At 39.1% G+C, this 23,049-nt stretch overlaps 3 protein-coding genes across 5 annotated transcripts; 1 reads left to right on the plus strand and 2 right to left on the minus strand.

Annotated features, from left to right (window-relative positions):
• LOC145481719 (alpha-N-acetylgalactosaminidase-like) lies at positions 1 to 11,666 on the plus strand. 2 transcript variants are annotated; one of them, XM_081460248.1, is made up of 14 exons: positions 1 to 600; positions 1,421 to 1,490; positions 1,864 to 1,945; positions 3,069 to 3,161; positions 4,168 to 4,204; positions 4,590 to 4,654; positions 5,131 to 5,295; positions 5,669 to 5,728; positions 5,923 to 6,024; positions 6,906 to 6,980; positions 8,066 to 8,130; positions 9,223 to 9,280; positions 10,126 to 10,236; positions 11,026 to 11,666. In XM_081460248.1, the coding sequence occupies exons 1-14, from the start codon at positions 489 to 491 to the stop codon at positions 11,158 to 11,160; spliced, it is 1,230 nt and encodes a 409-aa protein (XP_081316374.1). In that variant the 5' UTR covers positions 1 to 488; the 3' UTR covers positions 11,161 to 11,666. The 2 variants fall into 2 exon arrangements, with proteins under 2 accessions (XP_081316374.1, XP_081316380.1); XM_081460254.1 differs by lacking the exon at positions 1,421 to 1,490 and having other exon boundaries at positions 523 to 600.
• Positions 11,667 to 12,931: 1,265 nt separating this feature from the next.
• LOC145482091 (thioredoxin 2-like) lies at positions 12,932 to 16,566 on the minus strand. The gene is made up of 4 exons (XM_081460690.1): positions 15,255 to 16,566; positions 14,503 to 14,587; positions 13,636 to 13,759; positions 12,932 to 13,338 (listed from the first exon to the last, which is right to left on the minus strand). The coding sequence occupies exons 1-4, from the start codon at positions 15,401 to 15,403 to the stop codon at positions 13,145 to 13,147; spliced, it is 552 nt and encodes a 183-aa protein (XP_081316816.1). The 5' UTR covers positions 15,404 to 16,566; the 3' UTR covers positions 12,932 to 13,144.
• Positions 16,567 to 16,575: 9 nt separating this feature from the next.
• Positions 16,576 to 22,997, minus strand: LOC145481429 (uncharacterized). Of its 2 annotated transcripts, XM_081459927.1 has the most exons (5): positions 22,056 to 22,997; positions 20,478 to 20,562; positions 19,934 to 20,054; positions 18,679 to 19,820; positions 16,576 to 18,146 (listed from the first exon to the last, which is right to left on the minus strand). In XM_081459927.1, the coding sequence occupies exons 1-5, from the start codon at positions 22,196 to 22,198 to the stop codon at positions 17,802 to 17,804; spliced, it is 1,836 nt and encodes a 611-aa protein (XP_081316053.1). In that variant the 5' UTR covers positions 22,199 to 22,997; the 3' UTR covers positions 16,576 to 17,801. The 2 variants fall into 2 exon arrangements, with proteins under 2 accessions (XP_081316053.1, XP_081316048.1); XM_081459922.1 differs by lacking the exon at positions 22,056 to 22,997 and having other exon boundaries at positions 20,478 to 20,754.
• Between the last annotated feature and the right edge of the window lie 52 nt (positions 22,998 to 23,049).

A 23,049-nucleotide genomic window follows, 5' to 3' on the forward strand; every position in this document is an offset into this window, starting at 1 on the left:
GAACCGAGCCAAAAAAGCATTTACAAAAGCACTTTTCCTAATACTTTAACTCCTAAAATGGCTAAAAATCACGAGATAAGTGTATATTTTTCGACAAGCGCGATCTTAGCTTCATGTCAAGCACCGCCATAACTCCGAAATTCAAAATGCGCTGGTTTCCAAATGAAGGACGCTATTGAGCTGGAAAGTTGCAAACAGATATAAATTTACTACCTCTTATGCCTGATGAGGATAAAACGTCTAGGGGCTCTTCAGTTTTGGATTTGAGAATTTGATGACGGTAGGCCAAACCGGAGAAATGAAGCTGCGTTTTCAAATTTCTCCGGCGTAGTGTGATGCACAGGACAAATGCTTACGTAATCGATCTCATTAGCATAGCGTCACCTGGCCTCACGCACAGGACCGTGAATTCTTGCATGATCAGTATCATTTACATTGCGTGACCGATCACACGGACGAAAGAGACTGGTAGCCATTGTTTGCAGTGAATGAAAATGGCGGTTCGCAGTTGTTTGATGATCGTAATCATTTCTGTCTTATCATTTCAAGCGTGCATTGTTGTGGAATCTCTAAACAATGGTTTAGCTCGGACACCACCAAGTAAGTCAGCAACATGACGTCTAAAAGTCGTATTTTTCGTTGTACGGTTTTGATCATTGTAGATCCGCTAGTTTCCTGGCTTGTCACATGATTCTCAGCAGATTGCAAGCTGTAGTTTGCTTTTAGCTCTTTTCACCCGACTTTAACTTAACTTTCCATGACTCATTTGTTTTACTCTTGAATTAAAACGTCATACGTTGATATATTCAAACGCGAGAATTAATCTTCAAGGTTAATACATTTCAACTTTGATATATTTCTTAGTCCTTTTTGAAAACACATTTTAAGTGGCCGGGTATTCTGAAGTTTAGCCGTCCTTTGGGTACCCTGCGAGCAGAGGTCCCTTATAGGAAGATCGAAGAGACCTCTGCTCGCAGGATGTCCTTTGGGATAATAAGCACATTGTTTTAAAACGATATTCATAGCAAGGTTATATCATTTTCGTTCTTGATATTGAGAGTTCAGTGTGGATCAAGACAGAAATCTTGACGATTTTTGAATTATGATTTTTATCACCATTCAATTGCAATCCAGTACTCTAAGGGGGAAGGGGGGGGGGGGGCTATGGGAAGGGGACAGCTGTGAGCTGGAGCAGGATGAGGGACAAAGTGAGGGTGGTTCTGTCTTGTTGGGGGGGGGGGGCATGGGGGCAGAGTTGTGTTGGGCCCTTTCTTACTCCGACAAGGCAAGGGGGAAACATCTCTAGCCCAAGTGTCTGGACAAAATATTTAGCACAAAAGGAGAGAGAATTAAACTAGAAAAGTAGGCTTAAGGGGAAGCGAAACATTAAATTAAATTTGACTTTTCTTTCTGATTTCAGTGGGATGGATGGATTGGGAGAGATATCGCTGCAACATAGACTGTGTAAACGATCCAGAAAATTGCATCGGGTAAAGCTATCTAGTTATCAGTTGTAATGTTGTAGTTACAGTTGTAGGAAAGAGGAGAATTAACTCTAAAGTAATTTGAAGTGCTGGAGATCAACTCTCAACATTTGTTGACAAAATTATATACTCAACAGAACTCAATGGTGGCCATTTGGAATGGGTTAATGTTCAGGTTTGTTTGAGTCCATACATGTACATGTACTGTGTATTTGTACAGGTTTAATGGTGATAAATGCAGAACAGAATAGCATGCCATTTCGTAAACCCTGACCATAGATTTAAATTTATCCGATCAAGATCAGGAATAAACAGTTAAAAAAAAAAGCAGTCTCAAAACAGGTTTCAAAGACAATGAATAATATCCTTGCCCTTTTAGTGAAAAGCTGATTTTTGAGATGGCAGATCGCATGGCTGAGGATGGTTTTAAAGAGGCTGGCTATGAATACGTGTCCATTGATGTGAGTACTTATCTTCTGACCTATTATAAACCATAAGTTCATTCCAGAAAATATCCATGCCCACCCCCTGGAAAGTCATGGGAAATTCTGAGGGGGATGGGTAGGGTCTTTGAAGCCCAAAAGTTTAAAAGAAGGGATGAAGCTAAACTGGGATTTTTAGAGGGAGGAGGTTCAAACCACACATGTCGGTAAGAAGGGTATGGATATTTACTCAGACATGTCTTGAGCACTATACGGTTGCCCTAGCATCTTCGCCTGGGCATCTTTGTAGCAATGCAACTGGTAGTTTTGAGGCCTGGTGGAGTAATTATTTATCATGAATTGGAAATTGAAAATTTCAGAAATGGTGCTTTGTTGTGGTCTGTTTGTATTAGTTTGATTAGACTGTACTACTAAGTTTCTATAGAACTTTAGAAAACAGCCCTAAGAAAATACACGCGTTGATTTGTTAAATATTGTGTTTCTATAACTTGATAGAAACACAGAACTAGCATGAGCTGTTGATGTAATGATGGTGTGAGCAAAGAGAATTTACATTTTGATGATCAAAGTAAACAAGTTGTTTCCCTTTGTTTCATTGTGGTGTTTTCTAAAACAAATAGAAACATGTTCTCCATGTTTCTATTGAGTTATAGAAACACTCGTGAAAGTTTAATTTGGGAGAACTCGAAAAAGCTGTGGAAACACTCGTCTATGGCTTTTGTTCCCACAGCATTTCCCCTTCTCCCAAACTTCCACTTGTGTTTCTAAAACTCAATAAAAACATGGTGCATGTTTCCTATTTCTTAATTATCACATTATAGAGTTGAGTTGACCAGCTTCTCCTCAATGCCCGCCCCCTCCCACCCATGGGAAAGAAAATTTGTATTTATTAGTGTATTGATAAGTACATGGTGATGAGAAAAAATCCTGGCCACGTTATAGATAGGGAAGGGGTTACTTTATACAGCTGCAAGATGGGCCATTCAATAAGTGGTAGTCAACTGTAATAAATTAACCGGGTCAAATCATATTGCTATTCATGAGTTTTAAGTAGTTCTTATTGCTTTTCCAAGGTGGTTTGTCTGTGTTATCTGTTGGAGTAAGTTTTATCAGGCTTGTAATGAAAGATATTATTTTCTAGGATTGTTGGATGTCTCACAATCGCACTTCTGATGGTCAGTTACAACCAGACCCTACAAGATTTCCAAGTGGAATGAAAGCTCTTGGTGACTATGTAAGCATGTTATCACTCCCTTGCTCTTTTAATGCCTGTCATATTTCATCAAGATTTTACCTTGATCAATCCAGATCATGTTTACTGTAGGTAGTGTTTTAGTTGACACTATCTACCAATATATCAACGGACACTCGGTCAATATGTCGGCCTTGTATCGGCCTTGAATCAGCTGAGTGTTGACCAATACATGACCAAATGACAGCTGGTTGAGTGTCAGTTGATTATTGGTTGAGTTTTGTTTTGGTATCGGTTGAGTATTGGTCGATATATCAGCTGATATGTGTGTTAGTCAAGTGTTGGTTGAGTAAGATGCGACATACGGACTGATACTCAACTGATACTCGATTGACATTCGATGAATACTCGACTGATAATTATTCAACTGACACTCAACTGACTGTTGGCCGATATATATCATCAATCCAACTGTCCTCTAAAGAGACCTTGTTCATTCATCTGGATGCAGTGCTTCCAATTTCCCAGCTCATCGATACATTTTCTCTGGACCCTTTCTCTGGACCCTTTAAATCCCAGGAGTGAAATATGATGTCTCGACATTAAAATTCCAATATATTTTCATGCAAATCTGTGACAAAAATAAAGAAAATCATCAGCTATGTGATACTGCCTTGATTTATCTCCAAATTCTGCTCACTTGATTTTCATGAATTTATTTGTCCATTTTCTTCTTAGGTTTTTAGGTTTGATGGAGAAGATCTTATATGTCAAAATGGTCAAGACAGTGTTTTATTGTATTGAAAAATTTTCTCCCAATTGAGAAAATTTGTCAAGAACAGAGGGGTGCTGGCAGCTACCTTCAGTTTCCTTTGTATCAATTTGTATCTTCAACTCTCTTCTTGATATTTAGAAATGTTTTAAGACGTGACTCTCAGATTGCGCTTAAAAAACAACTTTTCTCCCATGTTCATCATGTACTATTCCTAGACATTCTAACAAAGCTAAAAATTGTCAATTTTAAATAAAATACTTTCTTCTGTTTCAGATTCATTCGAAAGGATTAAAGTTTGGAATATATGCAGGTAGATAGTTTTGAGAAGAAAGCTCCTGAAGCATTTGCACAAAGGACACATCTTCTTAAATTTAGTTGTTATAAGATCTATCTTTCAGATGTAGTTGGAATGGCTCTGAGATCAACAGTTTGCTAGAAAAAAATAAATTATTATTTTTACTAGTGAAAGTCATTTGAATGGTACATAATGTTGAAAAATACCCTTGGCTAATTAAATAATTCCAATTTGGGACTTTTTCTAGGGAGCTGTCTGGGTGTGGTCAGTACAATCTCAGCCATTTTATGGAGACCTTGCACCCAAATTGGAACCAATTCATCTGGAGTCGTCCACACTCATGATTAGATCACTGACCCTAACATAAATGTTGTAATTGTGTCAAAACATTTCTTCTCAGATTATGGGACCAAAACATGTGCAGGATACCCAGGAACTATTGATCACATTCAACAAGATATGGATGTAAGTTGACTGGGTAGTTTATCTTAATGTTTCTCTTAGTCAGTTTAGCTGGAAAACCCAAATACATGTAGTAAACAGTGAATAGTATTAATGCATGGCAACTGCATGCATATTTGATAGTCTGAATAGTCATGAATGGTGCGAATAATCTTGAATAGTGGTGTATAGCTACAGATAGGCAATCCAGAAAGCCTAGTTAGCTGTAGTTCTTCAGTTAGCCTGTATAGCACTGACTTGACAGTTGTTAACTCTCAATCTAGTAATTATTTTAAGGGTAACTACAGTATTTTGCCCCACCTTGGAGAAGTGTTTTCCAGGCAAGCAAGTTGAATTTAGCTTGGACATCCCATGTATAGTTCACACATCTACCTCAAAGAGGTGGCCACCACACTACTTGGTCTCTTATGAGAGTGGCAAGTGCTACATTCTTTTCTTGTAAACACTGATTTTGTTGTTCATTTCTTGCATGTTTTTAGACATTTGCCGCCTGGGGAGTTGACTATCTTAAGCTGGATGGTTGTTATAGTGACCCTGACAAGATGGACACGGGTTACCCAATGGTCACTAAAGCTCTTAACAAAACAGGGAGACCAATAGTATTTTCTTGTAGCTGGCCAGCTTACCAAAGTTCCACAAGAATGGTAAGAGTATTTGTAAATAATAATAATAATACTAATATTTATTTATACAGTGTAATAAACACTGTCAGTGTAATAAACACTGGTATCAAAGGAGGTCCTGTTATTAGAGTACATAAGTAAAAATGCAAAAGGTCTGGAAGGTAAAAATTCACTTAGAAAATTGTCACATGGCCAAAAAATATATAAAAGAAGTATGCATCTACACATACATGTAAATCTTATTATCTAATTAAGGAAAAAGTCTTTAGTGTCCCTTTAAACTCATTTGTAACTCTTTAGTGCCCCTTGAAACTCATTTGTGATGAGTTCTTCTGGGGAAAAAAGCATAAACTTTTAATGTCAGTTGTAAAATTAATTTTGTGTAATTTTTCAGCCTAACTATACATGGATTGCTGAAAACTGCAACTTGTGGAGAAACTATGATGATATTCAGGTATTGCAAATTTTGATTTGTGCAATAACCATTCCGTACAACCTTTGGTGTTATGTCAGGTAGTCAGTGTTTTTCATCCATTTGGACAAAAGGCAGTGCAGATACAATGTCCAACCTGTTTATTTACCCATTGTTATACTTAATAATATGCACAGAATAATAGTCAGACTGACATTGAGGTGTCTATTTTGAAGGATTCTTGGCAGAGTGTGACAACAATAATTAAGTGGTATGGTGACCATCAAGACGAGATGATTCCTGTGGCAGGACCTGGAAACTGGAATGATCCTGATATGGTAACTAGAAGGCTAAATATCTGGTCAATGGGGCTAGATTAATCCTGTGTTGCCAGCATTAGCGTTTTCTTTTTCAACAACAAAGACTGGCTAGAGATACAGTCTATTAGTGCATCAGTGAATGAGTGACTGATTGACTGAGTACGTCAGTCAGTCAGACACTCAGCCAGCCATTTAGTGTGTTGGTAAGTTAGTTAGTTGGTTATTTGGTCAGTCAGTCAATCAGTCAGTCAGCAGTTAGCCATCTAGCTAGTCTGTCCGTCCATCCAACTGTCAGACAGTCAGTCAGTCAGTCAATCAGTCAATCAGTCAGTCAGTCAGTCAGACAGTCAGTCAGTCAATCTGTCAGTCAGTCAGTTAGTCAATCAATCAATCAATCAGTCAGTCAGTCAGTCAATCAGTTGGTCAGTCAGTCAGTCAGCAAGCTATCTAGTGAGTCCATTATTCACTCAGTCAGTGATTAGTGTGTCACTCAGTCACTTGGTCACTCAGCCAGTCCATCAGCGAGTCAGGTGCAGTCACTTGAATTGTATAAATGATGGAATTTCCAATTGGTGAAACCCAGAGCATTAGACCAATTGAAACAAGCCTGGTATACAAATGTACTGGCAAAGCATACTAGAAAGGTTATGCAAGTGCACCTTGTTACATAAAATGTTTCTCAACATCAAAGTTTCACATATTTGGCAAAAGTTTTCTCTTGGCAAGAAAAGAAAGTGACTCACTGAAAAAAATGTTAAGCAAAATTATCAAATTTGGAAAAGCGTTGCCAAACATTGCTCTTCCAAAACCACAAAATTAAGCTGCAGCAGCAATTTCATTGCAAAGGACATTTTTATTTACCTGATGTAAAATTTAATGTAATTGTCTTTTATCCTCAGCTTATTATTGGTGACTTTAGTTTAAGTTATGAACAATCCAAGGCACAGTTTGCCATGTGGTCCATCATGGCTTCAGTAAGTAGACTTGGTGTCCAAATGGATTATACACTTTCACAGACTGTATTTACTGTTACTGCACTTTTCAATTAATGTGCAAACGCTTAAGTTTAAAATTTAAGATAATGTTAAAAATTTAAAATTTAAGTCTACTACAACCCCTGGAAATGATCTTCTGAACCTGTTGATGGGAACTGCTGTTTCTCTTAAATTCTGCTAAGATGATAGACAATAGCGAAAAAATGTGATTGTGATCATTGATTTGAGTCAGGGAATGCTCCTGTTTAAGTGTAGTGTGCATGTTATTGAAAGGTGTATGCCAATACATACACAGTAATGTGAGTAGTCCCAGGGGTTGGAGGGAGTCCCATTTTTAAGTAACAGGACTGATTGGCAGAAATTTTGAAAAAAAGCCCCTGTAAGGTACCAATATCTACCAGTATCTAAGGGTAATATAACTCAAATTCATTTTACCTCTAACAGCTGAATAAATATGGAGTCTATCATAGATGATTGATGAGTGACAAATGACATCAGCTGGCCAAGAGCCCTGTCCAATAGAAAACTTATTAAATTCTTTCAATAAATTCCTGTTTTCAATTATCCCTCAAAGATATTAACTACATGTTTTTAACCTCCCATGTATATTTTAGCTGGAAATTGCCTTGTATTTTCATAACTTGGGCGATTGATCAGTTTAGAAGAGTTCAATAGACCCTTTGCATAAATGGTGCCTAAATGTTAATACCAATTCTTTATACATCCTTAGCCTCATACTTATGTTTCCAGACAGGATTTTTTGTATGAATGTGAGGCTTAGGATGTATAACTGTTATTCAAATTCGGCACCAGTTATGCAAAGGGCCTATGGTACACGTAGTTTGCATGTAATTACACTTTTAAGTTTTTCAAAATAACTTTTAATTGCTGAACCCACTGTCAAAGCATCTAGAATCTGACAGTAACCTAGAGTTTATCCCACAGCTTTTGTTATTCACCAGGTTGTGTAAAGCCAAGCAAAATACAGATAGCTAGTGTGGAAAGTATTAATAGCACTTAATATGCAGTAAATAATGTTTTCGCATATTATTTGTTTCTCTTAGCCATTGATAATGTCCACTGATCTTCGTAGCATTTCTCCTTGGGCCAAAGAGATTCTCCAAAACAGGTGATGATTTCTGATATTTAAATTTAGTATTCTTTGAACAAATTCCGAGTTACTGCACATGTGTCATAAAGAACATGTTAATTTGCAAAGTTCAGCACTGAAGTTATAAAGGAAACGTTTTATTAGGTTGTTAGGTTTCAGTGAGAGGTAAAGAGGGTTAGGGGGTAGGGTGGGTAGGGAGAGAGTGCGAGGGAGGACACAGATCATATACCCCATGGGGAAACTATAATAATTACCAATTCTTTCCATGACATTTCACATAAAATTAGTTTTTGTAACAGCAATTAAACTCATCACAAATAGATGAACTTGGGAACTGGTGCCTGAAAAGTTAGTGGGGAGCAGAAGCCGTGAGCGGAAGGGGAGGTATCCATGGCAACCCTGGAAGCGGGAACCACCCCCAAAAGCAGCCGCTAACTGGCACCGTGACAGTGAATGAATCAGTGGAAACAACGTACCTGACCCATACTTACCTAGAGACCAGCGACTAAGAGGGAGGGACGGGAAGGGGCGAGAATCCGCAAAGATTCGTCAAAATACAAAGCAAATGATCCGCAACGATCAGCTGGCAGCACAGCACGTGCAATGCAATGTGACACAACAGCCCTGCAAATCTCCAGAGGGCCGCCCCTTAAGTCACGTACTGTAAAAGGGGAAACCGCTGACTGCATTGGATTGAGTCTAACTTTGCCTAAATCATATTTAGCCACATGAAAATTGTTTAATTTAGAGTCAGTCACATTTGCCCATCGCTTATGTACTGCTAAAGATCAATATGATTGTTAAATATGAATCTTTTCCGTTAGTTGTAACCGAAAAGTTGTCACCGATTTCCATTACACTTTCTGCATGGAGATTTCATTACATTCTGTACTCTGGAATGGCCCAGACAGAGAAGTCTAGTCATGTAACTTACGGCAGGAATAAGTAAACTGAATCCGCTTGTGCGGCAGGATAAGAACCAACATTGTGGCAAATGTTTTTTGGGGGGTTATTTTCCAGTTAACAAGATATTTGTTTTAAATTCGGGATAAAAGTTAGACCTTGCCTTATGCTAGCTACGACTCTGACATCACTTACCATATTTCGCAGTGAAGTGATTGCTGTCAATCAAGACAAACTAGGAAAAATGGGTCGAAGAGTTCTCTTGGTAAGGCATTAAAGAATGTGAAATATAGTATTATTTTATTGCATGAACAGGAGCTTTTTTTAAAATTTTACCCTTGTTAACTCAATTGTATTGGGAACTAAACAAGCTGGGGGAAGTTTGGGAGAACAAGAAATACTGTCAGTGGTAACTCGTGTTTCTATCGAGTTTTAGTATAAATCTACTAGCGTTCTATCATGAATGCCGTTCACTTTTTTGGCTACGCTACTTACTATCTATTCTGTGATAGATAGTGAGTGGCGTAGCAGTGTGCCCTTGTTAACAAAATGACGGCCGCCTCTTTGCGTTTTGAAGTGCCTATGAAGAAGATGTAGACTTTTGAACGACTAGTAGATTTATACTAATAAACAATTAGATTATTCGCTCTCGATTTCTATGCGTGATAGAAATCTCGAGCTCATAATCTAATTGTTAGATAAAAGAAGGGCTTTCAGCCCTCGTATCTCACCTTACAGGACGTTTTCATTCGAGGATTAAGAGACCCAAGTTTCTCCGTTTCTACTACACGGCAATCATTTGCGTCTTAGCACCTTGTCAAGCAAATAGGTGATGGCGAGAATGGAGAAAATCCAAGTCTATGTTTGTACAACCAAAATCTCAGAACTAGTCTAAAAGATATGTGCTGTAGTCCTAAAGAATTTTTGATATTTTGAGCATAGCGCTGGCTGAAAAGGGTTATATAAAAATCAGTACAACACAAACAGAACAACACAATCTCAAGAAGACAGCCTCAGATATCTTACCATGACAGTGTTAATTGCCTTACTCTGATCTTTAACTGATTTTACGTCCAGCTTAGTGAGAAATGTTCTCATGTTGTATGTTAGGCTGGAAACAAAGAGATCTGGGCACGACCTTTAGCTGACGGCTCAGTAGCTGTGGTGTTATTCTCACATTCTGTCTCTACGCCAGAAATAATGGAAGCGAGTTTTCAATTGGTAAGAAATTTAGCTTGTGAAACATATCCCAGGATTAGCCTAAATGGTTAGCGAGCTATACTCGAACAGTCTGGATTCAACCTTGTGTTGCCTTCTTTGGCGAACCTCTCAGGTCTTATAACGCCTCTCTGACATAAATGGGTACTGGTGAGTTGTTATGGCAACCTGACATATTCCTTGGGAGGGGGGGGGGGGGGAGACCTGTGATGGACTAGGATCTCATCCAGGGGAGAGTAGCAATGCTCCTCATCGCTCGATTTGGTATCAAAATTGTTTAACATACAGTGGAACCCCTGCCTTACGGTCACCTCTTTATTACGGCCACTTTTTTATGTCCCGGCGAAACGCCATACATTTTCCTATAAGAAAGCCCTGTTGATGCGGCCACCCCGTTGATACGGCCAACGGCCCAATTCTGAAATCCAGTCTGTATAATCCTCTATAATTTTACTCCGTTTATACAGCCACTCAAACTAGTTATGTTCATCTGTCTATTGTTAATATCATATGTGCTGATTGCAGTTTAAATTTTTTTTAAAGTTATATCTGCATTCCCGATGTTCACTCACAGTTGTTTGGAAGTGCAATTGTGATATATTTGTGAAGACTTAACTCAATTTAGACCAGTCATGAGGTTAAATCACCCTGTCCTGTTAATACGGCTACCCCGTTGATAAAGCCAAATTTTCATGGCTCGTTGGTGACCGTATTAACGGGGTTTCACTGTAGTCCCAAGTTAAAGTAATGTGTAGAGCATTGACGATCAAATCTCTGTGTTCGTTGTCCTAGGTTGGATTGTCTGCTTCACGTGCTGTGGTACGTGACCTGTTTGAGCACAAGGATCTTGGTATATTTAGTTTAAGCTTCAGTGCCACTGTCAACCCGAGTGGGGTGGTGATGGTCAAATTGACACCTCTGATGTAGAAGACGTGGATCATTCAGACAACAAGTGATAATAAATTGAAGCAAAATTATTAATTTGTCCTTGACAGTTTTGGCCAGGAAACAACTTTTCATTGTGATTATTTTTGTTATAGCTTAAAGCAAACAATTGATCTTGTGAGAGGATAATCTTAGAATTACAGACGTATTGATTTCTTGTCCAGAGAGGATTCAAGGACAGTACGTGAAGTTTCGCCTAAAACGTAAAAGACTTAGCTTTGGAGTAAAAAGCAGAAATTATTATAAAAATTATGCGAACTTACAGACAAACATTAACTTTTCTTACTCTTTTTGTACTCCATTTGTATGTTTTTGTATGCTTCTTATTTCTAACTAGGCATTGTCTGTCGTGGCTTTTTTTTGTTGTTGTTAGAAAAAAATAGAACGTTTACTAAAAGGTTTTCAGTGTTAGTCAAATTGTAGATAAAATGTTAATGTAATCAGTGCAAAGTAGAGTTGAATTAAAACTTAGAAGTTTGTTATTCTCACTCGCCCCGTGGAGTATTGTGCAACTTGGTGTCGACACATTATTTAAACCCATCTTCATGGCTAAGAAGGGTATTACAGCTGGTCAGAATTTTAAAAGAGGCAGCTGACAATAGGCGGCTTGTTGAAAACGGTCTATTTTAACAGCTTTATAAAACTAGGGTGCTTTGTGAAGCGTTCAACTGTCAATTACCCCCGCGCAAATATCGTAGCTGAAGCGCCTTAAATCAAGGTGAAGTCTTAAAGTCACTGCACCAAAACAAAACGTTTCTCGTACCACTGAAGCTTATATGAGTATTTAGGAGTATTTGTACTCCCCTGGATGGGCTGCTAGTAAGTTTATTGTAGAGTCCCCGCCAGCATTTAATCAGCTGGTTGCTATTAACCACGAACACAACACAATTACCACAGGGTACTAAGTAAGCATTACGCCGAAAGCGTAGCGCCTTAGATCAAACGTATCGTGAAGTGTGTAAATCGATTTGAAGATACCTCTGATAAGTTAGTTGAAGATGTTGCTTTTATGCAGGTCAAAGGGCGGTCTTAAACGGGCTATCGTGAACCTCAAATTGAGTATTGAAGCCGGATGTGCGTGCTTTGATTCTTAACAAAGGGGAAAAAAGAAACAGCTGGTTTTAGTACAGTGTATCTCACACAAGTTCGTCGAAATCACAACTCGGTGATATGTAACGCGAAGAGTCATTACTGAAGAGTTTGCACGCGATGTAGATCTATTTAATTGGTGGCTCGTTCGACATATAACCTCCAGAAATAAACTTTTTTTCGTACTTGTCTTGGCATTTTTTTAAAATTATGATTTAAAACGAAGATAGATAAAATTTTTAACTTACAAACTGTGACGCACTCTTACACCTGTAATAGCGTGCAGTTATCGCGCCTTGTTCCACAATTAAGCTCTGTTTCCTAACCTACTTCTAAAACCTGGTAAGGAAATCCTTAAAAAAATATATATTTTCCTTCTGCCTTCTTTTAATTAATTTACAATGGATAAAAGTTGAATATCCAGTAAAAAGTTGCCGTTTTCAATGCAACAAATTTACTAGCTTCAAAATCTAGAAGGATGGAAAGAAATCTTAAAAATGGCCGAACGGGTTATAGATAAAATTATATTGTAATTACCTTGTAACATTTTTCTTGTTGCGGGTGTTCGCCATTTTTTTTTTTTTTTTTACAATTTCAGCGGTTTCTAAACTAGCCCCCTCAAAACAGCGTTCATTGGAAGAAGTAGTACAACTTAATTTCGTTTGAAATGTTTTGCACCAGGGTCCGCTTTCAAACACAGGCAAAAACAACTCTGAAATTGCCTCATTCGATTCTCGCAAGTTAGTTTTTGCTTCAACACAAAAACGAGGCTATAGTTTTGCAGCCTCGTATTCATGTTCAAGTCGTTAAATCTTGCGCTCGAATATAGAAGTTGCTACGCATATCAAAGTTTCAAGTTTGTGATTTGACGATTCATTTATCCTCTTTTCCAGCCTGGTGGGTTCTGATAAGGTATGTTGCAAGGGCTCATTTGCGAAAAGTTCCACCCATTCTGTGTCCAAGTAGGTCCACAAGGATAGCCATCGGGCTGGTTTGAGGCGGGTTCATCTTGTACAATGTCACTTGGGACTTTCTGTTTGATTAGTTCATTCATGAATCTTTCGATAGAAGCTGACGGAGAAAAGGGGAAAAAAACATTTTAGGGAGTCGGTCAAACATTTTGTAGAAATACCGTCTCTTATCCACTCGTCCAACCTACCCCTCCCTACCTCACCCTCGACTGCTTCCATCAAAATAGATAGCATTACAATTGTCATTACTATAAATCTACTAGCGTTATATCACGAATGCTGTTCTCTGATTGGCTAGGCTACTCACTATTCTGCTGTAGATAGTGAGTAGCGTAGCAGTGTACGGTTCTTAACAAAATGACGGCCGCTTCTTAGCTTTAATGCAGACCTATATTACCTTTGTCTTGGTTACCGCTGTACTCTCCAGCGTATTGCCCTTTTCGGAATACTTTCAGCTGCGGCCAGCTGTGTACATTGAACCTGTTCTCACAGATGCTCCTTCCCTCGCCGAAACAGTCAATCTGTGAAGCGGTTGAATTAAAAAAGTTACTGGCCTAAATTAAGCTTTAAACTCACCATATCTGGTATCTGATTTTTGATCTCGTTTCAGTTAAAACGTTCCCCTTGTTTTTAAAGGAGATATTGTGGAGTAAAATCGACGATACCTTATTATCGTCTTATTTTCACTTATCACACCCTAGCGAAGCCCTTTGAATTTAAAGTGACCTGAAGTGTGTTTTAACAGAAAAATACTGAAACAAGCATAGCTCGAGTGCCATATAATAAACTACTTACTAACCTAACTTGCTCAAGCCATAGACCCTTTTCATAAATGGCTGCCAATTTAAAATTCTTTTGTATGCATTTAAATTAGCCTCACTAAACTCGTTTGGGAGTAAAAATTCTTTTGAATTAGCAACTCAAAAACGAGGTTAGTCAGGCTGATTTTAATACTTACAAAAGAATTTATAATTGGCAGCCATTTATTAAAAGGGTCTATATTGGGGAATATTGGCCCCCGGTCGTGTTTGTACAGACCTCGTCACGCTTGGTCCGTACTGCCACGATCTCGGGCCAATATTCCCCAGTACCGCCCTTGCGCTCGGTTAGTAAGAGGTTATCACCCGAGGACACATAACAATTAACCCGACCAGCAATAGAACCCAGACCCCTTGCGCACTAACCATCATGCAACTGCAACAGCCATGTTGATAACTGAACTCCAAACGTGGTAAAGGTGCTGTCTGTCATCGTAAACACTAACCTTGGCGAAAACAAATTTTCCTTTCCGTGCAAAGTCTTTAGCTGCACCTTCAAAATCAGGCTTCAGTTTGGCACAATCACTGCACCTAACAAGGGAGGAGTGGGTATTAGGTTGTCATTTGATTCCAAGGTCTTGAAACAACGTTGTTTCATACGTGAGGTTAAGTTTGGTTTGTTGTGTTTATCGTTTAGTAAAACAAATCTAATGATGAATCAGTGTCTGTACTTGGTGATGACTCACAGACAATGGACGAAATCTTGCAAAAGACAAATAAAACTGGAAGAAAAGAAAACATCCTGAATTCTCCAAGACGACAAATTAAACTCATTTGTCAATATGCTTATTTGATTTTCCTAAAAGTTCATTTGAAAGTTCGTTTCAATTTACAACTAAAATGAGTGTCTCGTTCTATAAGGCTTCCAAGAGGTTTACTTGTCTATTAAACTAAAAATATGTACGCAGTATTTTGTATTTTGATAAGGTCAGATTAAATAAATAGCTAGCATAAAAGAAGTTAAAGGAAAGTTTGGAACTGCCCTACCTGTATGGTAAATGACCTGCGAATAAAACATCTCATTGGCTTTATAATAATCCGTTTGTCTTAAATTCAACGATTCAAATCAAACAATAACCAAACAATCTGCTTCATTTTATTCGTAAGATACACTCGCTTCGAGATCTCTTCAGAATCTTCCTTTCGTTTTTTCAATGCTACGCGAAAGAATTTCAAACTGGCGACAATATGAACTTACCACGGCGCGTAGAAGTCAACCAACATGGTTTCTTTGTCTTTAAGGAAATGATCAAAATCTGCATCGCTTAATTTAAACACCGGGTCAGCTGGAGCACATAAACCCTGCCCGAAAAGGGACAGGGCAATCGACAATATTATCGATAACATCGTCAAATTTCTTGCTCAGTTTGTAGAACGATATGAAAGAGAATTCTTAATGTTGATATGAAGTACACCAACATTTTACGTTTCATATGTCATTTTATTGTAATCTGATTGGTTAAGTTTGTCGTTGTCACCCATCATTGAGTGGTTTTCTTATTGCATCACGTAATTTAAAAAGTGTTAATTTTTGCAGGACTCGATGTTGACTGAAAGTCTTATACGCTCACACCTGTTTATTTTTCCCTAACATACATCTTGTTGCGGCTTTGGTCAATCCTACTAAGAAGAAGAAACACAAACAGAATGCTAATCGTTTTTTAGGACAGTCAAATTTTTTCAGGTTCATTTGTTTTTAAGTGATGGTCTTTTTGTTAATTGACTGAAGTGATGCACTCCGACAGGTGCTCAATTTGTTTTACTATTGAATTAACTTTTAACCTGTTGGTGGTTTGGTTACTAAACAAAAACGCTGAACCTGTCATAAGTTTGTAGTATTGTTTATTTTGAAGTTCCTGGGTTGTCGAGCGCAACTAAAATCAACATTTAACACAGAGCCCGGCAATAACTTCGGATTGAGCCGTTAGAAGAAGATTCGCCAGACTTCTTCAGTCATGAGTAGCATAAACACACAACCAATTGCAAGCTCGGGAAAATACGTAACCGATAGCGAGCGCGCGAAAATACGTAAGCGATCGCAAGCGCGGGAAAATAGACAACCGATTGCTAGCGCGCGAAAATACGTACGTACGCGAGGTCACGAGTGGTTTGGTTTTACTTTTGATTGGTCGATAAAGCAGGATGATTCACCTGATTGGTTAGAGGTTCACAGGAAAGCAAGAGAAGTCAAATCAAGAAAAAGACTGCTACATTTGATAGTTTTTCGTATAACTTGTGAGTCCACGCTAGTTTCGCGCAACAATTTCACCGAAGACAACTCGACAGGCGTGAAAATAGAATCTGAGTTGTGCCCACAACATGTCACACATCAGTTTGCTATAAACAACTGAGCTTTCCTTACCTGGTTGTATGATATTAAACGTAATACGGAAAAACAACTAAGTCCTAATGATTGCCATTCTTATTTATCGTGAAATAATCTTAAATTGATTGTTTTATTTTTGGTACACGTAGTGTTTCCAGATACAGTATAAAAATTATTACAACTATAACCCGACTATAGCCCGCCCCATGTAAAATTGCATGGTTTTTTTGTTCATTACCGTGGTGAAAAGGAAACATTATTAAATCTAATAATTTCAATAGCGAGTAACAGAATTAAATAATCATATAATTAAATAATTAAATAATCAGTATTGAGTAATACAACCATAACGTGGTTAATGGAAGAAAAATGAAAGTTGTGAGAAGGGAGCGCACTTTAATTTTAATTTTTAAGGAGAATTCGCAAGAAAGATTACTGTGATGATGAGGTGGAAGATCGAATAAGAAAAAAGTATTCTGTGAATTAGACTTCTTTAAGCTTTGGTGACTGCGGCAATGGTTAAAAATGGTACCCCCGTTCTAATCCCCACAACTAACGTTGATTCTCAGCAATGCTGCACGTTTAAAGAGCCCCAGACAGCCACACCTTTGTTGTTGTTTACATGCGAGAGGTTGGCACGTCGAGACGAAGGAAATCACTGTGAAACTACTTAAGATAATTGAGCATACTTTCAGGAACACAACTTACAGTAAAGCAATAAGATTTCGCTTCATCACGCAAAATCAATAACTTCGATGGCATCGAAAATAGCAGAGGCTGACTAGGGTACTTAAATGAACCATATACATCACACAGTAAAGGTTTAATGCATTTTGAGCTGCCAAGTTAAAAAATGTTACAAGACAAGAAATTACTTACGGAACATCACCTATGGAAATTATTGATGATTCTTTCATGGATTCTTTCCCGATCATAAAATTGGACATTGACGTGTAAAAAAATAGGGTTCTTTTATTTTCTACTATAACATACATCTTTTCTTTTAATCTCTACAAAATATTCACTTTAATTGACTACAAAATATATTTTGGCTTTGTTGTTGTAAACGAGTCATCTGTTATTTCGGGAAAAAGGAGAAAAGGAAAAAGAAAACGATAAAGAAAACAGCAAGAATTAAATCTCGGTAGTCAACTTGTAACTTCTTTTGTAAATTCATTGAAGGAGAGTGTTTTTACTTTTGCCAAGTAAACAGGTGGAGAATTCGCAAGCGCCGATGAATCGCACAGGTAGTTCAATTTTGAAACACCATCACGGAGAGGGCTCTCTGATCTAGCTAGGCCAGCCAGGCACGACTGTATTCAAAACCTACAGAGAGCAATGCTTTTCAATGTCACTTTTTATAACATCGTATACCAGAATCAGAATAATTTATTCTTCGTCTTGAATTGTGTCTATTCTTTACCGAGCATCAGGTTTCACTCCCGACCCACTCCCCGCGACTTCCCCGGTCACGGCATCTCCAACGATGCCCGAGCCATGCGCTGTATCGCTCTGGGACTGGGCGCCAGAACCGGAACCTGTTTGTTCAGGAGAGTGGGACTTAGCCCTCTCGCCATCAACATGAACTGCTGGACTCGCCTTAGTCTTCTCGCTTTCTTTTGACACAGCGTTTCGCAATGCATCTTGGATGGCGGACTCGATGTCTGCCTTGAGATCCTTTAGAGCTGAAGTGTCTGGCTTTGTTGGCGCGTCATTTGACTGCCCAGGGGTGGGTAGGGCTAGTTTGTCAACGGCTTGGTTTGCCTACAAACAGCACAATGGACTTAACATTAAAAGCTTGTAAACGCAACAAAAATGGTGTCTCTGGGTTAAATTGTTGCGTTGTTTTACCTCAGAGATTTTGACAATTTTATCTCGAATGACCAAAAAACTTAGTTGTTAACTGACAGAAAATTATTTCTTTTAGACCACATTCGTATTCTCGGTATAGGACTGGAACTAGCTTGCAATAGAGGCTCATGCGGGGGAATATCATTAAAAAGAGATTAATGTCGTTTGCATTTAAAGAGACTTCCCGCATTAGCCTCAGTTGCATGCTAGTTCCAGTCCAATACCGAGAATACGAATAAGGTCAAAAAGTTCACACAATCAACTGAAAATTGAAAATTGCCAACCCAAGAAAATCAGAGGGTTTTTTTTTTCGACTAAGGGAAACAAAGCTCTCTTTCCCCTCCAAATTTTATTCTGTTGACGCAAGTGTCCGTACGACTTTTCGAAAAACACTTCTTGTACTAGGTAAAACGATAAACTGAAAATAGGTTATCTATTTGAATACCTGTGGCTTGTTGTTATCCTGCTGTTGTTTGTTATTCGTTTGGTCTTCGTGTGGTTCTTGCTGCAATTGTTGTTGTTGTTGTTGTTGCTGCTGCTGTTGTGGAAATTCTTCTTGGAATTGTTGCCCCTGCGACTGTTGTCTAAATTGCTGCTGTGGTTCTTGCTGGAATTGCTGTCCCTGCGATTGTTGGCTAAATTGCTGCTGTTGTTGCTGTTGTTGTTGTTCATCTTGCCTGAACTGTTGTTGTTTTTGTTGTGGTTGCTGTGAAAACTGTTGTTGCTGCCGTTGTTGTTTTTGTTTGTAATAATAAGCTGCTTGGTTGTTTACTTGCGCTGTTCTCTGTCGAGGGTTGTATGCGGGTTTCCTTACGGCAGCGGGACGAGGAGCGGGCCTTCTTTGCTTACCATGATGCCGCTTTCCCCCGTGAAACGTTTTACTTCGATAATACGGACTGCTGGCTGCAGCTTGATAACCGTATGGACTTGCAAACCGGTTCGGATAACCCATGTTATTTACTCCGAATCCGGCCTGGGGATACGCACGGTTAATCTGTACATTCTGAGCTGCCAAAGCTTCGGGTCGATAATATCCGCGATAGGGCTGAGGCTGAGCAAATGCGTTCACACCAGGACGAGGCGGTCGAGTAACCGCGCCTGCATACCCTTGGGGACCTGGATTTACGTTTGTTTTACTGGCGGCCGTGAGTTTGGTTCTGTACTCTTTAAGGCGACGCTGATAATTCTTATAAGCTGCTATCATTTTCAACTTGGCCCTGTACACGTCCAGTGACGCCAAGTTTCCAAATTTGGACTGCAAGGAGTCTGGGCTCGCTTGCTGCAGCAGAGGATTTGAGCCAAGAAACGCAGCGGTATTTCCTGGTTGTTGCGCATGCGTAGAGGAACCATAAAAGGAATGCATCAGAGACGGGTTCTTCTGGTGCATGTTCACATGATTCATAAATGTCGGTGCAACGGCCGGGGCGGGAACGTGAATAGCGGAGGCACGGTGTGAGGGGAACACTTGAGCGTGAGGCCTGTAGTTAATGGCCTGAGCCAGCGATAAGGGTGTGGACGCTCCGCTGGTCAGCGGTGCAGTCTGCCTGAAAGACGACGCCACTGAATCGACGTATTGCATCAGTGAGCCTGCGCAGAACATAACAGTGTTCATTAAATTCAAGGGGCCATACAGACATGAACAGTCATTTTGGTAACTCATAAAATGGCTCACAAATCGAAGGAAAGGTCCCATTACTTACCTCTGTCTCGTTGTCCAACATAGTCACCAACGTATTGACCATATTTGAATAGTTTGATGGTAGGATAACCTTGTATGTTAAACCGCTGACACAACTGTTTGCCGTCATTTACACAATCCACCTGTAAAACAGAGATAATTAATTCTGTGTTCATTAAAGTGGGAGACTTACAGTATCACCCCAAGTCTTTTTTTCGCTGAGCAGAATGTAAATTTTGGGTATTTAAGTGTTTTTATTCATCTCTAGTTTGAGATGCTTGAGGGACTCCTAGCACTTTTTTTTGCTATGTAACGATAAGTAAAACAAAAGTTTAGTTCCATGTGAATGAGTTTTTGTCTGAAAGAGAATAGCGGATTAAAATATAAGGAAAAACACGGACCTTTCAAGTGACAACCAACAATTATGCAATTCTCCTCAGACACACAACCATTGCATGACAAAGCCTAACTAGCACAGCAGTTGCGTGACACACGTTCAATGACTCGTGCGTGACAGCCCTACTGACACAACAATTGCATGGCAAAGTAAGTGTAGAGCAACTCACCTTAGCAAAAACAAACTGGTTCTTTGTAGCGAGTTGGTCTGCAGCTGCGTCCAACTCAGGACTGAGTTGTTGACAATGTGTGCACCTAAAGAAAACAAGAATGAATATTGTCAGAAGTTCACAACATTGTGTGATGTTAGGTACCGTGGCTGAAGACCAAACAGCGTAAAACGCAAAAATAAAACTGATACTCACGGAAAAAAGGCAAATTAAACGAAATGAAGAGTGTGCAATGTTACAGGAACATAAACCTAAGCATCTAGTAATTAAACGCATTTATGGCATGACCACGATAATACGATTGTTTTGACTCGTCATTTTTCTGAAATTCTTTGTTCCCCAACATATTTTCACTCATAACTTGGTGCAAATAGGTCATCTGACCTTAAATCGCATTTTCTAACAAAAAAGGATAGAGTACGTAGAGAATGTGTCATTTCACCGAAATGCAAGGCTTAATTATAAAAAAAAAAACTAAAATCAAAGGTGCCATTATTAGGCAGGTTAGCTGTCCATCATTTGGCGGGGTTATAATTTGGCGCTTCGTTTGCGCCGAGGCTCTTGTCACGAAAATGGCCGCAAAACGCACGCAATGCACACTGGGTAAGGAGCCTTTTATAAGCAAGTTTCTCCCCCAAGTTGGTCACACTATCAGAGAAGGAAATGGAAAAACAAAAACAAAACAAGATTACCAGCGATTATTAATTCACACAAGTTGTTTTGACGTGCAGGTGGCTGAGAAGTAAATTTCATCCTGACAGGCTGGTGTTTTGTGAACGGAAAACTTGCTAGCCGTGAAATATAATTCAACATTAACATGTTAAAAGTTGTGTTGATCAAGGGGTTAAAATGTTAGGCGAAAAATGGTTGAATACGGAACAATGTAATCAACAACAAGGGTATCCTAAATTGTCAATCAAATTGACTGACGTTTGACGTTGTTGATTCTCGGGTGCCTGTAATCAGAACAGCTCATGACATTTGTTTTAAAAACGATCAAAACACAACTATTTTTCCACTTGATTTCGAGTACGCCTTCAATTTAGAATCCAGGCAGAAGCTGCATGGGTTACGATTCAACCATGTCAAGCCACTTTAATGATTTTTTGTAAAATAAAAATTTTACGATTGATACAAAAGGGAATTTTCATTTTAAGTGCAAAGTTAAGCAAGACATTGCGCAGCCAGATTTACCTGCTAAGTTCCTTCTTGCTGATAAAATCAAATAGCAAAACAGCAGCTCGTTCATTACGAAAAACATTTTATAACTACTAAACTCAGCGACGTTTGAGTTGAAGAATATCTCGTTGTAACTTAAGAGATAAACCTATGAAAAGTACATGTTCGTTTTCTGGGACAGAGACAAAAATATCGTTCGAACTTGTTGTTGCTGAATCGTGATTTTGGCGATTTCGACTCGTAATCGAAATTAGATGAAGATTTGCTACAGAAGTATAGGCTCTCAGCAAAGTCACCCTTGTGTACAAACAGCGCTATACATTTAATATTCTCAGGTAACTAACGCATCCAAGCGTGAAATACACCATTCAAAAAATGTCAATATTTGATTCTACTCACCATGGCGCGAAGAAGTCTACAAGCATAATGTCCTTGTCTCGGATGTGACTCTCAAAATCCCGCTCGTTTAGATGGTACACGTTTTCGGAACCAAGACAGGCAGAAGAACCAAGTAACGCAAAAAAAGCGAAAACTGACAGCATTTTGGCGATGGAAACCACAGAAACACTAACGCTTTATGATCCCCGGGAATTATATTTCATGTGAAAGATGAGGAATTGCTATTGGTTGGACACATTCAATCATTATTTATTTAAGGTAAATTACGTGAAAGAATTGAAAAACAACCCGCAGTCAAAGCAAAGATACGATAAATTCATTATCTCGAGAAGGACACTCCCTTGTTACGGCACGGTATTTTGTCAAAATATTTACTTTTATTCACTAGCGCAAGGTTCAGAAATATAACTGAAATACCATCAAAGGGGAAAACCTTTTCAAAACAAATGCCACCGGTGCCCGGGTCTTGTGACAAGCGTTTGGGTCATTGTCTCAATCGAGTTATTTACTGGTCGATAAATACGGCAATTCTTAGATCACGGTCAATCTTTTGTAGCAGAGGTGTGGGAGATAATTATGGGCTCCTCCCATTAATTTCAGTTTTAAACAATGACAAATTAAGGCTGGCTTCCAGTAGCGCATTGTGGGAGGCGCGGTGGCCTCATGTTTAGCGCGTTCGTCTCCGGATTGAGCGGTCCGGTTTGGAGCCCTGACCGGGGACATTGTGTTGTGTTCTTGGCTAAGACATTTAACTCTCACGGTGCCTCTCTCCATCCAGGTGTATAAATGAGTACCGGCGAATTTAATGCTGGGGGTGACCCTGCAATGGTCTACCATCCCATCCAGGGTGGAGTAGAAATACTCCTAGTCGCTTCATACTACAGAAACCGGGATAAGCTTCGACATGATGGGCCACTAGGCTCGCATGCAGACTTAACCTTTCCTAGCGCATAAGCGTAAGTCCAAGCAACATACGCAAACAAAGTAAGGAGAA

This window comes from Orbicella franksi, chromosome 1 (assembly GCF_964199315.1).
Source record: "Orbicella franksi chromosome 1, jaOrbFran1.1, whole genome shotgun sequence".
NCBI lineage: Eukaryota > Metazoa > Cnidaria > Anthozoa > Scleractinia > Merulinidae > Orbicella > Orbicella franksi.

Bases quoted from the DNA above. Each gene is read 5' to 3' on its own strand.
- LOC145481719 (XM_081460248.1), top strand. From the start codon at position 489: ATGAAAATGGCGGTTCGCAGTTGTTTGATGATCGTAATCATTTCTGTC. The intron at 4,655-5,130 runs GTAAGTTGACTG...GCATGTTTTTAG, and splicing joins ACATTCAACAAGATATGGAT to ACATTTGCCGCCTGGGGAGT. The intron at 8,131-9,222 runs GTGATGATTTCT...CATATTTCGCAG, and splicing joins AAAGAGATTCTCCAAAACAG to TGAAGTGATTGCTGTCAATC.
- LOC145482091 (XM_081460690.1), bottom strand. From the start codon at position 15,403: ATGTTATCGATAATATTGTCGATTGCCCTGTCCCTTTTCGGGCAGGGT. The intron at 13,760-14,502 runs GTTAGTGTTTAC...ACCGCTTCACAG, and splicing joins GAAAATTTGTTTTCGCCAAG to ATTGACTGTTTCGGCGAGGG. The intron at 13,339-13,635 runs GTAATATAGGTC...TTTCTCCGTCAG, and splicing joins CAGCGGTAACCAAGACAAAG to CTTCTATCGAAAGATTCATG.
- LOC145481429 (XM_081459922.1), bottom strand. From the start codon at position 20,753: ATGCGTTTAATTACTAGATGCTTAGGTTTATGTTCCTGTAACATTGCA. The intron at 20,055-20,477 runs GTGAGTTGCTCT...TCTGTTTTACAG, and splicing joins ACCAGTTTGTTTTTGCTAAG to GTGGATTGTGTAAATGACGG. The intron at 18,147-18,678 runs GTATTCAAATAG...TGCTGTTTGTAG, and splicing joins AGGATAACAACAAGCCACAG to GCAAACCAAGCCGTTGACAA.